Genomic DNA, 12,800 nt, shown 5'->3' with positions numbered 1-12,800 from the left:
TGACGTGCAAAAATGGAAACGGCGGCTGATGTCGATCGGGAGGAGGAAGGCTGTTAATTCAAAGCATGCCGCTCGTCCACGTTGGGCACAGATAGAAACAATATGCTGGAAAGCAGCTACGTGCCGGGGTGGGACTTGCAGGGGCCGGCCGGCGTGGAGGGGCTTGTCCGTGTGCCAGGGGTGGGTGGGTGGTGGGGTGTAGGGAGAACGCCCCTTTGGCACAGTGTCCAGGGGAGGGAACTGGGGAACTGGGGGGAAGGGGATGGCTTTGCCTTGCTCGCTCCACTTTAAATACCTTTGCTCAGAGCTCTGGCAGCTGCAGCAAGGGCAGAAGGCTTCACCTGCAGCAACCGAGGGACCTCCCTGCGTGGGCATCGCTGCTTCTGCAACATGGATGCGCAGCACTGCAAAATGAATGGTGACCCTTTCCAGGTAAGCGATGGGGTCTGTGTGCCTGCTCTTTGCGGGGGGGGGGGAAGGGGGGGGAGCTGTGGCTGCCTCCCTCCTGCCCCCCTGGGCTTGCAAATCTTGTTCCCCGCTCTCCGAGAGGCAGCGTGTCCCGGGACGGGAGGAAACAACGCGCCCGTCTCGATGCTTTGCCTGGTTGCCACCGTTCTCCCTTTTGGCAGCCAGCACGCTTGTCTGTCGTTAATTGTGCTCGCAAAAGCGCGATGAGAACGAAAATGAACATTGCAATAGTATCCTTGCATATATGGCAGAGAGAAGCAGCAGCAGCAAAGACCAGCAGCTAATTAGAGGTCTTGAGCCTGTGTGATGAAAGCAAGCTGGCTTCTTCTGTTAAAGGAAAGCAGATGAAGTTATGTGCTCTTCTGGGAGCTCTTTGTCAAACTTTGGGACTCTGATGTCCCCTTTTTTAATGTTTACTGACTTACTTTGAACCCTTTGCTTTGGGAAATACAGGAACGTTCTGAAGCCCATGCCTTTCCATTACAGGCACTATAGTTACTGCATGGGCAAGCGACATAACCTGAGGTCAGCCTGGTTAATTATTAGGACCAAACTCTGCATGTACGTGTCCTATGCAATGCTGCTGAACCCAGAGACAAGCTGCAGGTGTGCAAAAAAGGGCTTCAGTTTCTACATGCCTTTTAAAGAGCGGAGCAGCTAAAGCAGCCTGGTTTCCTACTGCTTTGGGTGCTGAGTCTGAACTCCCACAACAATTCTCTAGGGTCTCACCTTGCTGCTTTTCCACGTTCTATAATTGCTTGGTCTCAATGGCATCTATGGGAGCCGAGCATCTACATGCCTTAAGAAGTCTGACTTGGAAACTAGCTCCAATTTCAGAAGTAACTTGGGAATCTTACTTCCTTTGAAATATTTTTCCCATTTTTTTGCCCTACTATTTTGTATATCTAGTAAGTCTAGAATTTATGACACAGAGGTGAATTTTTTCTCTCACTGAAACTGCAAGCAAAGCTTCCTCTGGCTTTAACAATGTCGGAATTCATTCTGAAGGGCTTTATCTAACCAGATCAGAAACAGATTAGAAGGCTGACAGGTCTGTTTTATTGACCTCCAATGCTGCCACATGTGTCAGAAAGGCAATATTAATCTGTGTGCAAAGTGGTTGACTAAAAATGCAGCTTTGCACTGCGCTCAGGTAAACCCATCCTTGTATCTATATGTCACCTATCATTGAGACTGTACTAGGTCCAGGAATGGATGTTCATGTTCATCAACTGGTACTTATTTTACTTCCTGAAAAAAAATAAAGGAGCTGGAAGAAAATTAGAGCTTTAATTTATTCCACGTTACATTTATAAATCATGTATACATGTCATATAGGCAATATTTCAATGACAGTGAAACAATTTGTTCAACTCTTAATATAATCACAGTAGTAATAGAACAGAACTACCCCAAAGTTGCAATTCCTCTCTATATGTTAAAAAGCAAGACATTAGAATTGAGAATGGATAAACTGGGATGAACAGTTAAAACTATGCATAGGTACTGCAAAAAGCTCAGCAATAGATGTGAGTGCCTGTGTATATGTTGATGTATATTATCTCCAGCGTGTATTGACATATATTGTCTCCATATATATTGATAAGAACCGGGTACCAGGAAAGCAGTCATTTTACTCTTCTTTCCCCATTGACAGCAATGAAAGCTGTCATCTCTACGGACAGACTCAGGCACGAACTAACGTTTGTACAAAGATCTTCCAGTGAACTAAGCGCATATGCAGATGTGCAAGGAGTTAAGCAAGTATCACTCTGTTGCAGGCTTAGTGCCTACTCCCTACTGCAACATGTCTTTTAAGCATCAACATAAATCAATTTACTAGAGCGGGAAAATGAGTGAGGACAGATTGAAAGTGACTGATCTCAACACATCAAGGCTAGTGACCGATGACAATCTGTCTGGGCTGGAAAGAAGGTTTTTAAGGCATTTTGGGGTGTTTGCATGGTATAAAGGGATCAATTAACATCAGAATTACCTTGCAGGACTTGAACCTTGCATTATATTCCCTGAAGGTGTCCAAACCACGCAGTCTTCCTTTGTCAGGTGGATTCAAGCCAACCTGCCATAGAAATTTGTCCGCGCAGCATGCCTTGGCAATGGTATTTTGAAAACATAACTGCATGGCCTTTAAAACAGTTCAGTGCAGACTATGAAAACCAAATTCTCTGTCCATCGGGCAGACACTGGCATAGCACAGTTCTGTCCTTAAGATCACTTTTGGTTGTGATGGGGGAAAGCAGAAGGGCAAAGCAATGCATGGACAGAATTTCAGATGACAGTTTTGGTTACACTATCATAAAATTTCAGGACTACTGATGTTTGGTTTGCTTTTTGACAGACTCCTCTCATTGTTTTCCCTTGTGGTTGCTTGAGGTGTTAATGGGTTTCATTAGCCAGTTGCCACATTACTCCTGATTGCTTTTCCTCTTGGACGCTATCGTGTAAGAGCTGGGCTGGCTCCCTGGCTGGGTGAGAACCCAGGAGACACAGGGATGCTGCGGGAAGTATCACAGTTGAACAGGTTGACAGTCTTCCTTCTGGTGCATAAAACTAGTATTTCCACTACAGTTCCCGCTAGAGGTTTCCCATAAAGGTGGAAAACTTTTGGATAACCTTTGCAATCACTGGAAATAAAGCCAGATGGAAAAACCTGTTGCCAGTCTCTGACAATGAATTCTCGGCTTAGCAGCAGCCTCAGATGGCTTGAAGAATCAACAATTATTTACATTACAAGGGAAGGCCGTTCCTTATGACACTGCCTCAGAAAATGTAGCCCCACCAAGAACTTTATGGCTTCAGGACAGCTGGATTTGATTATTAATTTGTCAGCTACAAAGACTGTCTTTGCTGAGGACAATATTTGGGAACTGAGATTCCTTATACTCTGATTTATATGTTAAATTAAGCAATAGTTATAATGAGGACAGGGTGTGACTGAAAATACAGATACAAAAATTGAATGGATACCTTGAATCAAGTTTTGGCCCAGGACTTTTTACATCAGTACGTCTGTGTTGCAGCCCTCTGGTGTGATCTTTGAAATACCAACCAGGGGCAATTTGCCCAAGGCCAGTAGTTGTTAAAGAAACCCCAACCGATAAGGCATTAATGTGACTTCCAAAAGTTTGTGAAGGTTGTGCACCCGATTTACTGTGACATCAGAAAAATCAAGTGATTCTGGAAATGTCAGCGGGCACTTACCTGCCATGTCCGGTACCCAGATAATTTTGAAAATCTGGCCCCACTCTAGGACTCAGTTTCCTGTTTCTGAAATGGTGAAATAGCTCTTCCCTACTTAACACGGGTTCTGTTCTTAACACTGAGACATACCAAGGCATTCTGGTAATGAGAACCATGAAAACAATTAAAATAAACATTCTCCTTGCCTGGGAATACTGGAATTTGCCTTTTGGAATTTGCAGAGCAGAAAACCAATAAGAGAAAGGGAACAAACATAAATGAAAACACGTCCTGCCCTAACTGAGTCTTTACTGACTGTGGGATTTAGGGAAGATCCAAATATTTGCTCCAACATTCTTCCTTTTTGTTGTTGTTGTTATTTTTTTTTAACCACCTTCCATATCCCTCTTGTGAATACCACCTTTCCTGCGGCTATCTGGAAGGTACAAGCAGAACTGAAGGGAAACGTAGATTGTGGCCAGCGTTTCTGCACAGAGCTCACCTACATTGCTCTGCTTAATCCTGAGTGTTAATGAAAAGAAAGCCTGAGGGAAGGTCTTTGCACTGTAGCTGAAACCAAAGTGCAGAAATGTTTCCAGTCATCCGTGAGCTTGGTACACTTGAGAGGTAAAGCAAGGCAGAGATTATATTAGACTATTTTCATGTCCTTTTTGACTACCTCGGTCCTACATGGGCCCTAGTTTGAAAGAAGGGCTTTGTGTCTCTACCATCATAAATCAGAGCAGCCCCAGAGCTGCTCTACTTCTGGCAGCAACGGTTGCCTTGGTTCCCACTTCAAGTAACTTCCTACCCTCTTTACATTGCTGATGTCGTGCAAAAGGGAAATGGAGTAAAGAAAAACTGACTCCTAGGGTGAATGTAAATGTTTTGTTTGTTTCTTTTCTTTTCTTTCAGGAATCTATGTACATTGAAGAGTCCTCAAACAAAAGTGGCGTGATTTCTTTGATTTTCTCTCTGAAAGAAGAAGTTGGGGCATTGGCTAAAGTTCTGCGCACATTTGAGGTAAATATTTTCCTTCGGGAGACCTGACCAAGTCTTTACATTTTTGCATTGCAGCAGCATTTGCTCAGGGTGTTTGTGGTCATGTTTGTGATTCCATTTCATTGCCATAATGGGGGAAAGCAGCATGCATTTCTTTTCTGGGGTTAAAATCCCTTAAAGTCTTGGAACAGAAGTAGCCCTTTTAAGTTAAAATTTCATTTCAAACTTTTAAATTAAAAGCTCTATTTTGAACTGATATGAGGGTGGAAAAACCCCGCATTTTCTCCATTTAAGAAGGAAATATTCCACTGTAAGTGCTTGAGTAAGAGACAGAAGAGAATTGGGCTATAACCTGAGATTGACATATGAGTATGTATGTGTACGTATATGTGTATATGTATAGAAAGGCAAATATAACCTGCATGTGAGCCATGTGACTCATAGTGCACATGTTGCATGAAGTATTTCTGCTGGGGGCAGCTACCGTCCCCTTAGCCCTTGTCCACCTCAGTAAATCTGATATAAATAAGCTCACCATCTTCCCACCAGTGGTACTTCTACAGAGTGGGTAGAGAATATCTACAAAACAGCATCAAAATGACAGCACTTTGTTTACACCAAAGGGAGTCAGCAACTTGCACTGATTGATTTGGAAAGCTTTTGGGGAAACAAGGAGCCATTTACCTTTCAGGACATTGTGTGCCTATTTATTCTTGCAGAAATATTTCCCAGATGTCATGGATGCTGTTTAAAAAGCACGAAATCCTTGCAATTCGGGATGGTTGTGTTGCAACACACACAGCTCTGTACTCTGTCCTCCCAAGCAAATACAGTGTTATATTGGTTTTGTGACCTTGTTTTTCAGAACATCATCATGTAATAATTGTGCCTGAAAGCAGCTCTTTCTATAGAGCACTGTAAAAAGTTGTGGCCTGCATACTTTCCATTCATAAACTGAATTGACTAGGAAATGAAAGGTTTGTGTGGTATTAGTACAAATGAAAAATAATTCTGAGTTATAGGACATATTTGATTCATTAAGATCAAGGGAAATTCATACCAACGGCAGCAGAGCTAGTCTAAATCTGTGAACTGATGACTGTAATACAGTCCTGCAAAATGTCCGTACGTCAGTGGCGTGCACGTCTGTAAGTGAATTAAGGAGGTTATTGATATTCTCTGGTTAAATGCATTGCTGTCTACTAACCAAATTGCTGTCAGCCCTGAAGGAAAATCTGCAGGGGAGCTAGTATAGGGAAGAAAGAAGTAGCAGCTTCTTGGATGTAGCTCTTCTTGCCCCAAAGCAGGTACCTAAACTAGCCTGGCTGAGTCACGATTTTCCCCAGTGACCCTGATGGCAACTGAGGGAAAGACCATCAGCTGAAGAAGTCTGCGCTGCTGCCTGAGTGGTTTCCCATCCCAGCGAAGCCAATTCTTTCTGTGCAAACTTGCGGTCTCCCCCAGCACCGAGGCTTGCCAAGAGACCTGGCATAGGTGCTCTGATATCAGTTTTGCATCTTGCTAGCAATGTAGTAGGGAAACGGACGGGTGGCTGGAGGAAAGGGATTTAATGGTACAAGCCTGACCTGCAGCTTCAGCTCCTCAGGGCTGCTATTAGTGAATTCATAAACGTTGGAGTGTGTAAACGAGAGCAGCCCTTGGGCTGTTCTAACTCAATGCAAACGGTCTCGCCCTGTATACAGTGGTGTAAGACTCCTGTGCATGCACGGCTGAGATAACCTCCACCCTTCCCCACCTGGGCCATAACCATGGTGCCTCAGAGACGCAGACTTTGTGCTCAGTGACATCCGCAGCAGAGATGGGGAAGGTGGTGATAGGCAGGTGAAGTGGGGCAACAAGGGGGAAGACCTCGAGAGGATTTTTTTTCCTCTTGTACCCCTTCCCTGCTTAATAATATCAACAGTGAGGTGCAGATTAGCTACAGGAGTTAGTTCAGACTCTCTGTTGGTGGTGTCCTCTGGGCAGGGAGACCCCTCGCCTTGTTCCAGGGTTTCTGTCGCTGCCTTGGCGCTGGCCCGGGGAGACGCAGTGGGTTTGTCTCGGGGCGATGGCACAAGGAGGAGACGTGGGGGCAGCTGCTCTGGCTGTCATTGCCTCACGCGACCACATGAAGTAGGAAAAAGGAAAACACAAAAGCCACAAAATATGATCGGAGCGTTCCCCGGAGCAGACGCGGCACTGCAGCCGTCGACGGCCACAGAGGGTCAGACCTTGTGTGGCCGCTGGTGCTGACGGCCACGCGTGGTGCATCTGGAGCACCTCTGATCCTTGCTGAGGCTGGGGGCTGCCCAGGCTGCCGGGGTCTCTCTGGGCACTGGTGTGTGGGAATGCGGGCAGAGAGCACGGCCCAACCATCTTCTCCTCCCAGCTTGTGCTTGGGAGTGATTAAGGGACAGTGCCTCCGGCACTGGCTTTGAGGATTTTGCCTCTTCACTAGCCAATCTATAAAACTACTCTGGGACACGAAGCAGGGAGGAGGAGGGTTAAGTGAGCTGTAATTTATGAAAGACTTAAAAAGAAATCCTCTCTCAAGACAGGGAAGAAAGCATGGAAGCAAGATCCAGACTGAGACACAGGGAATTGAGGGGATACCTAAAGAAAGGAGAGACCTCGTGGTGCCATCAGCAGCCAGGCTGCCTTTCTGTAAAGGAGTTGTCTGTGTGGACCTGGGAAGGTTCATCCTCTTGTTGGTATAAGAGCTGGAGAAAAAATTTCTGTTACTCTGGGAGGGCTGTTGAGTCACTCTTGTGTCCCCATCTGGGAGGCAGGAGCAGCTCCTCACTCCCAGGTTCCCATCTTGCACATGTCCTACTTCTGCGCTGGGATGAAACTTGGCCAGGCATTAGCCCCCGCCACAGCCTGATCTCCATGGGGAGCAAGAGCCCAAACTGCTGGTTCATCAAGCACCATGGCCATTCCCCAGTCTAGATGTCATCTGTACTCACCCAGGGAAGGACGTAGTGTCCAAACACAGCCCAGATGAACTGGGTAAGCTTCCAGCGAGGGCCGGGATGGACCGAAAGTAGGGGACCCCCATATCCAGGTAGGTGAAAGCACAAGGCCAGTGGCTACAGAGAGAGCGCTCACGGCACAGAATTATGTCCTGTAACCGAGACGCCAAGTTTAAGAGAATTTCAGTGTGTTTTGGGGAAACATTAATGTTTGACCTACTCAAACATCCCTCAGGGTTGCTTATGCAGTTGACAGAGTGAGTGCTGCATGCTCTCATGTTTGGTTTTTTTTCTCAAAGACCCAAACTCTTGTTTTCTCTTCAGGTCCCAGTTGCACAAAAATATGTGGCTACAGTGACAACTGTTGTTCTTCCTATGTAGCTTGAAGGCTTTTTTTTCCTGAGGAATGTCCTCTATGTACTCAGCTCCTTACGTCTGCTGGCTTTATGTCCAAAATGTACCCAATTCTGCCACTTTTTTTGGTATGTTTACTCTTGATTCATATTCTCTGTAATACGTTTCAGTGTTGGGCCAATGCATAATGTCCAAAAAGAGCAAGCAGCCTGTATGGAAGAAGCACTGGACCCTCAAAAGGGCAGGCACATATTTAAAGAAAGACTATATGTTTTTTTAAGCTGAAAGCATTTCGGTCTCTAAAAGCAAACCCAGACCATGCCCATGGAAGGGTTCAACAACCGCTTTGGGTGGGAGGAGAATCCTTTCCCAGTCTCACACACCCAAACGAGCAGCGCTCAGGAAGACCCCTCTCAAACACCAGACCTCAGCAGGCTCCTAAGCTCTTCTGACCCCTGGCTCTTGTCCCCTGGCTGTTTTGCAAATCCTTGCCCTGCTGCGTGAATCTGCTGCTTGCGGACTGCTCCGTACCCAGGGTGCCCTGTGCCACTGCTGACAGCGCAGTCCCTGCAGCCCCTTCTCCAGACTCGCGCTCTGACGTGTGCTGTAATGTCAGAGCAGCTCAATCATGCCCACCAATAAGCAGATTGCTAAAACTGAATCCACTTTGCTTCCACGCTAGCTGCTCTGTGTGTATATTGGGATGTGGTAAAGACTCACTTTCTGCTTATCAAACCCAATTATTTTGCACTTGAAAAGCCTATTTGTCCATAATCTTTATCTTGTCCGAGTGTGCATACGGCTTCCTTGTGGGTTCTGCTTGGGCAATACCTCTGACCTTACTGCAGGCTTGAGGGTGGCCACAGAGACAGTATAAACCCACCAGCAGAGTCTTTACACCAACTTCATTTTAATAGGACCTGCTGTACACTAAAGCACTGCTTGGTGCAGCCATACGCTGTTTATTTGTCTCATGCTATTACAGAAGATGATGGCTTAGAAGCCAAAACTCAAATAAATACCTTAGTCTGAAGCAGAACATCACACCTAAGTAAAACATTATGCTTAAAATCAGGAAGACAGCATAGTCATTGTGGAATTATATTCCTCTTTAGATTCGCTGGACTCAGAGTATAAGTCCAGATCAGAAAAAGACAGAAATCTTCCAGGTTTCTTATCAAAACTGGAAAAGCAAAGCAGAGCATTTTGGGTTAATCCAAGTGTTACACTTGATGGGAATGTTTATTTTTCTCTGTAGTGATAAAAAACTATTGAAATCGAGATCACTTTTTTAAACAACAAAGTCCACGCTGAAAGAAAAGAAGTAGAGAAAAAAAATAATCTGCCTCCTCCCCCCACCCCCCCCCAAGAAAGACTGGCATTTCCAAAGTTAAATTCATCATTAAGAATATCAGAACTAAACATTTCAATATGTAAAAAGGATTGCCCTCAGTTTTAATTGAAATTTTTCCACATGAATTTGTGAATACGTTTATCTCCTCTAAAGTTCTTTTCCTGATGGATTTACAAGTAGTAGAAGATGTCAGCTGTAGTACGAGGCAAACATTGGGTTGGAATGTATTACAGATTTGCTCAACCCATGCTCAGAGAGAGGTCTTCCATCTTCTCTTCGCTAACGTGACCTTCCTAAATACAGAGCAGGACTTTAGTACAAGGTCCAGCTGTCCGTGGTGTTACTCTCAGTGGTTAGGGCTCTAGCTCAGAAGCAGCCCCATCTATTTGCACTGAGTAGTACTCCTTGCTCCCAGAGTAAGTTACTGCTCCGTGGGACGACTGGATGGGAGTAACGGGCTGGGTTAAATGAGACCCTGCACTTTCAGAGCCAGCAAAGATGACTGTGCTCTTTTTCTCTTTGGGAGCTTATTTCATTCAACAGAAAGTCCAAAGTGACTGTTACCTTTTCGTCCCTCGGGAAGGTATTGGCTCTGCAGTGGTTTGGGTTGTTTCCAGATCAGGAGGAGCGAGCAGTCCCTTTGGTCAGGGGGTGTGTTGGAGGTGTCTGCAGCGATAGGTGAACAAGCCAGGCATGCCCCTAGCAAGAGCCTTGTTTTTTTGTCATGGTATGCATACGCACAGCTACAATTATTTCATTACACCTGAACTCACTGCTCCAAACCCATGTCCTCAGCCTGAGCTCTCCTTTTCCCAGGGCCAGGAAAGCAGGACTCCTTGATCTAGTTAACCAGCACGAGTTTAAAGAGAGGAGTGCCCTCGTGCTAGGAGCTTGCGCACTGCCCCGTGCTGTCACACACGTTTTTGATTTGTCCGGCCGCACGTGTTTTGTGGCTAGATCGTGCCAAATGCCTCATGCCGAACTTTGGGTTTGGAGCAGAAGGGCAGAGTGAGGGACACCAGGGGCTGCTCCGGGGCCGGCTGCCCTTTGGGGGTCTTTACTGGCAGGGGCCAGCTCTGGGTCCCTTTACCTCTGTGGGCTTGTCAAGGGAGGAAGACCCTAGCAGATATGAAGGAGAAGATGGAGAAGCACTGTCTTCAGCTGAGAAGGCCCTTGGATGGTAAAGCTGAACCAGACGGTTCCCTTTGCCTTCACCTTGGGAAACCACAGCTGAAGGCATCGCCGTAACTTCCGAACAACCCTCTGCTCTCCTGTGGAAATGAGGCACTGAGTTTCTACTTGTGCTTCTGAAAGTGTCCTCCCTCAGGAAGCCTTGAACTAGCCCGTGACAAGGGTTAAAAGAATATGTCACTTTTTTTTTTTTTATATCAGGAAGGTGCAAGTAAATCCTTGTTTTGGGAGATTTCACCCCAGTTCTCACTGAATGTTGATTAGTGGCACCGTAGCACTGTTGATGGTTCTTCACCTGGTAACAACGTGGGGCCTCCTGATGAAGCCAAACTTACTTAATGACAACAGTCATAAAAACAAGCTGCACATGAATTTCACATCTGTACTTAGTTTTAGCAACCTATACAGGAGCATTTAGTCAGCAGAAGGACATACAAATGCCGTGGGAAGCAGTAGCCCATGACATTCCCAGAAAGTATCCATCCCCACTGAAAACTTCCCTATGTAGCTATGAAAATACAACTTTTCTTTTCCAATGATCAGGTCATTAAACTCTCTGAGGGTGGGACTAATTTCTCTCGGCAGTGACCTCTGCAAGACGCTGGTTTGATCCCACCAGTGTGGGGCAGCTGCAGCGTGGGAGATGCTCCATCAGGATGGCACGACTGGAACAATCTGGGGAAGGGGCTGGAGCTGCTTCCCGGCCTCTGAGAGGGAGCCAAGGCTGAGATCTGGCACTGTGGGGTAAGGCAGGCAGGGAGATTGGCAATCTCCTCCTGTGGCCACCTTTGCCTCTGCTGTAAATTGGTATCTGTATCGCTAACCTTGCCGTTCAAAAATCATGACTTACTAGTTCTAACTTGATTTTTGAGCTCTGAGAACGTGTCTTCAGACTTCTTTCTCTAATGGGGAGTGATAGAGATACAGTTAACTTGGATATTCAAATAATGAAAGCTGAGATCTTTCACCCCCAGGAGTGAAGGTTTTAAGAAAAAAAGCAAGACATTTTTAGTGACATCAGCTAACATCAAGGGACCTGGCAGTACTGTACCCCTGTGATCTCCATTAGGTGTTACACCTAATGCTAGCCTCAGACCTCAAGGCAAAATCCGTTCTGAATTGTTAATACTTGTTAAAAAGTATATTAGAAATGGCCTAGTATGCTGCTTTGAAATAAATGCAAGGTGAAGAGCTACCCCTCCTCTACTAACACAGAAGCACTCCAGCAGATATGTGGTTGTATGATAGGATGTGTCCATGTAGGAGAGACTCAACCTTCACGCTGGTCATAAACCCGAGGAGAAGTAGGGAAGCACCAACCTGCTGCAAGTTCTTTGCAGCTGCAATGTGTGATGGGGTGAAGTCAGCAAAGGCACATCTAATCTCAAGCCCTGGTGTCATCTGATTCCTACCAGCTCTGAAATAGGAAAGGCAGAAGAGACTCATGTTAATAGTTCAGGTGTGAATGCAGCCTCAAATATGTGACAGCCCAGATCTTCCAAAACCAGATAGGTTAGGAGTTACATTCCATCAGCAAAAAATAGCTCAGAACTCATGAAGTTCCATAAAATAAATACAGATTTTTTTTATTAGCTGTCTTTAGAAGGTATACACTGTCAAGATTTCAAGCTCTACTAAAAAACACAGGGAGATTGGAAACTGCTCAAAATAAACAACTAAACCAAAAATGCCCCCATTCTCCTTTCTCAGGTAACTATTTGTTTCCAGAAGTTGGAGCTTTAAATAAAGCATCAACCACTGTGAGCAACCTGATGCAATTGCAAGATTTAGCAATACTGAAGATACAAAAAATTTTAGAACAATGTGGAACTATGAAGATTAAACACTAGATGGAGTAGTTGGACTAGAATGAAACTGAGATTTGTAAAGCAACTCTAGTAACAGAGCCACAGTAAATATTTTGGAATCAGGGGCTTAGTAGCAAGGCACAGCGTATGAGAACATGTTTCTCCAGGAGTGCCAGTTCAGGGAGTTGGATGTATGCTGCTGAATTCTTGCTTTGAAAACAGTCACCAGAAGGGTTCTGCCTTCAGTTGTTCTGCTGTGAGGTCCTGAAGCCTCGACACAAAGGGGTAACAGGTTGGCTCTGCTCATTGCTGAGCTGCAGGCACCCCTCAAATAAACAGCAAACCAGCTTCACACTCTGCGGGAAGCTGTTCTGCTTATCTCAAGTGCAAGAAAGGAGGTGACTGTCTCCAAGAGCTCCGGCTTCCCTGTCATCTTTTTTTTTTTTTCCT

General features: G+C 45.5%; 1 protein-coding gene across 1 annotated transcript in view; it reads left to right on the top strand.

The window, feature by feature from the left end:
- Positions 1 to 302: 302 nt before the first annotated feature.
- Positions 303 to 12,800, top strand: part of PAH (phenylalanine hydroxylase) — a 41,016-nt gene continuing 28,518 nt past the window's right edge. The window contains exons 1-2 of the mRNA XM_049822423.1: positions 303 to 432; positions 4,585 to 4,692. Of these exons, the coding sequence (XP_049678380.1) occupies positions 391 to 432; positions 4,585 to 4,692 (150 nt within the window). The 5' untranslated portion in view covers positions 303 to 390. The remainder of the gene's footprint in view (positions 433 to 4,584; positions 4,693 to 12,800) is intronic.

This window comes from Accipiter gentilis, chromosome 18, assembly GCF_929443795.1.
Source record: "Accipiter gentilis chromosome 18, bAccGen1.1, whole genome shotgun sequence".
Classification (NCBI taxonomy): domain Eukaryota; kingdom Metazoa; phylum Chordata; class Aves; order Accipitriformes; family Accipitridae; genus Astur; species Astur gentilis.
The sequence above is the reverse complement of the archived record's forward strand: the minus strand, read 5'-3'. Positions and strand labels throughout refer to the sequence as shown.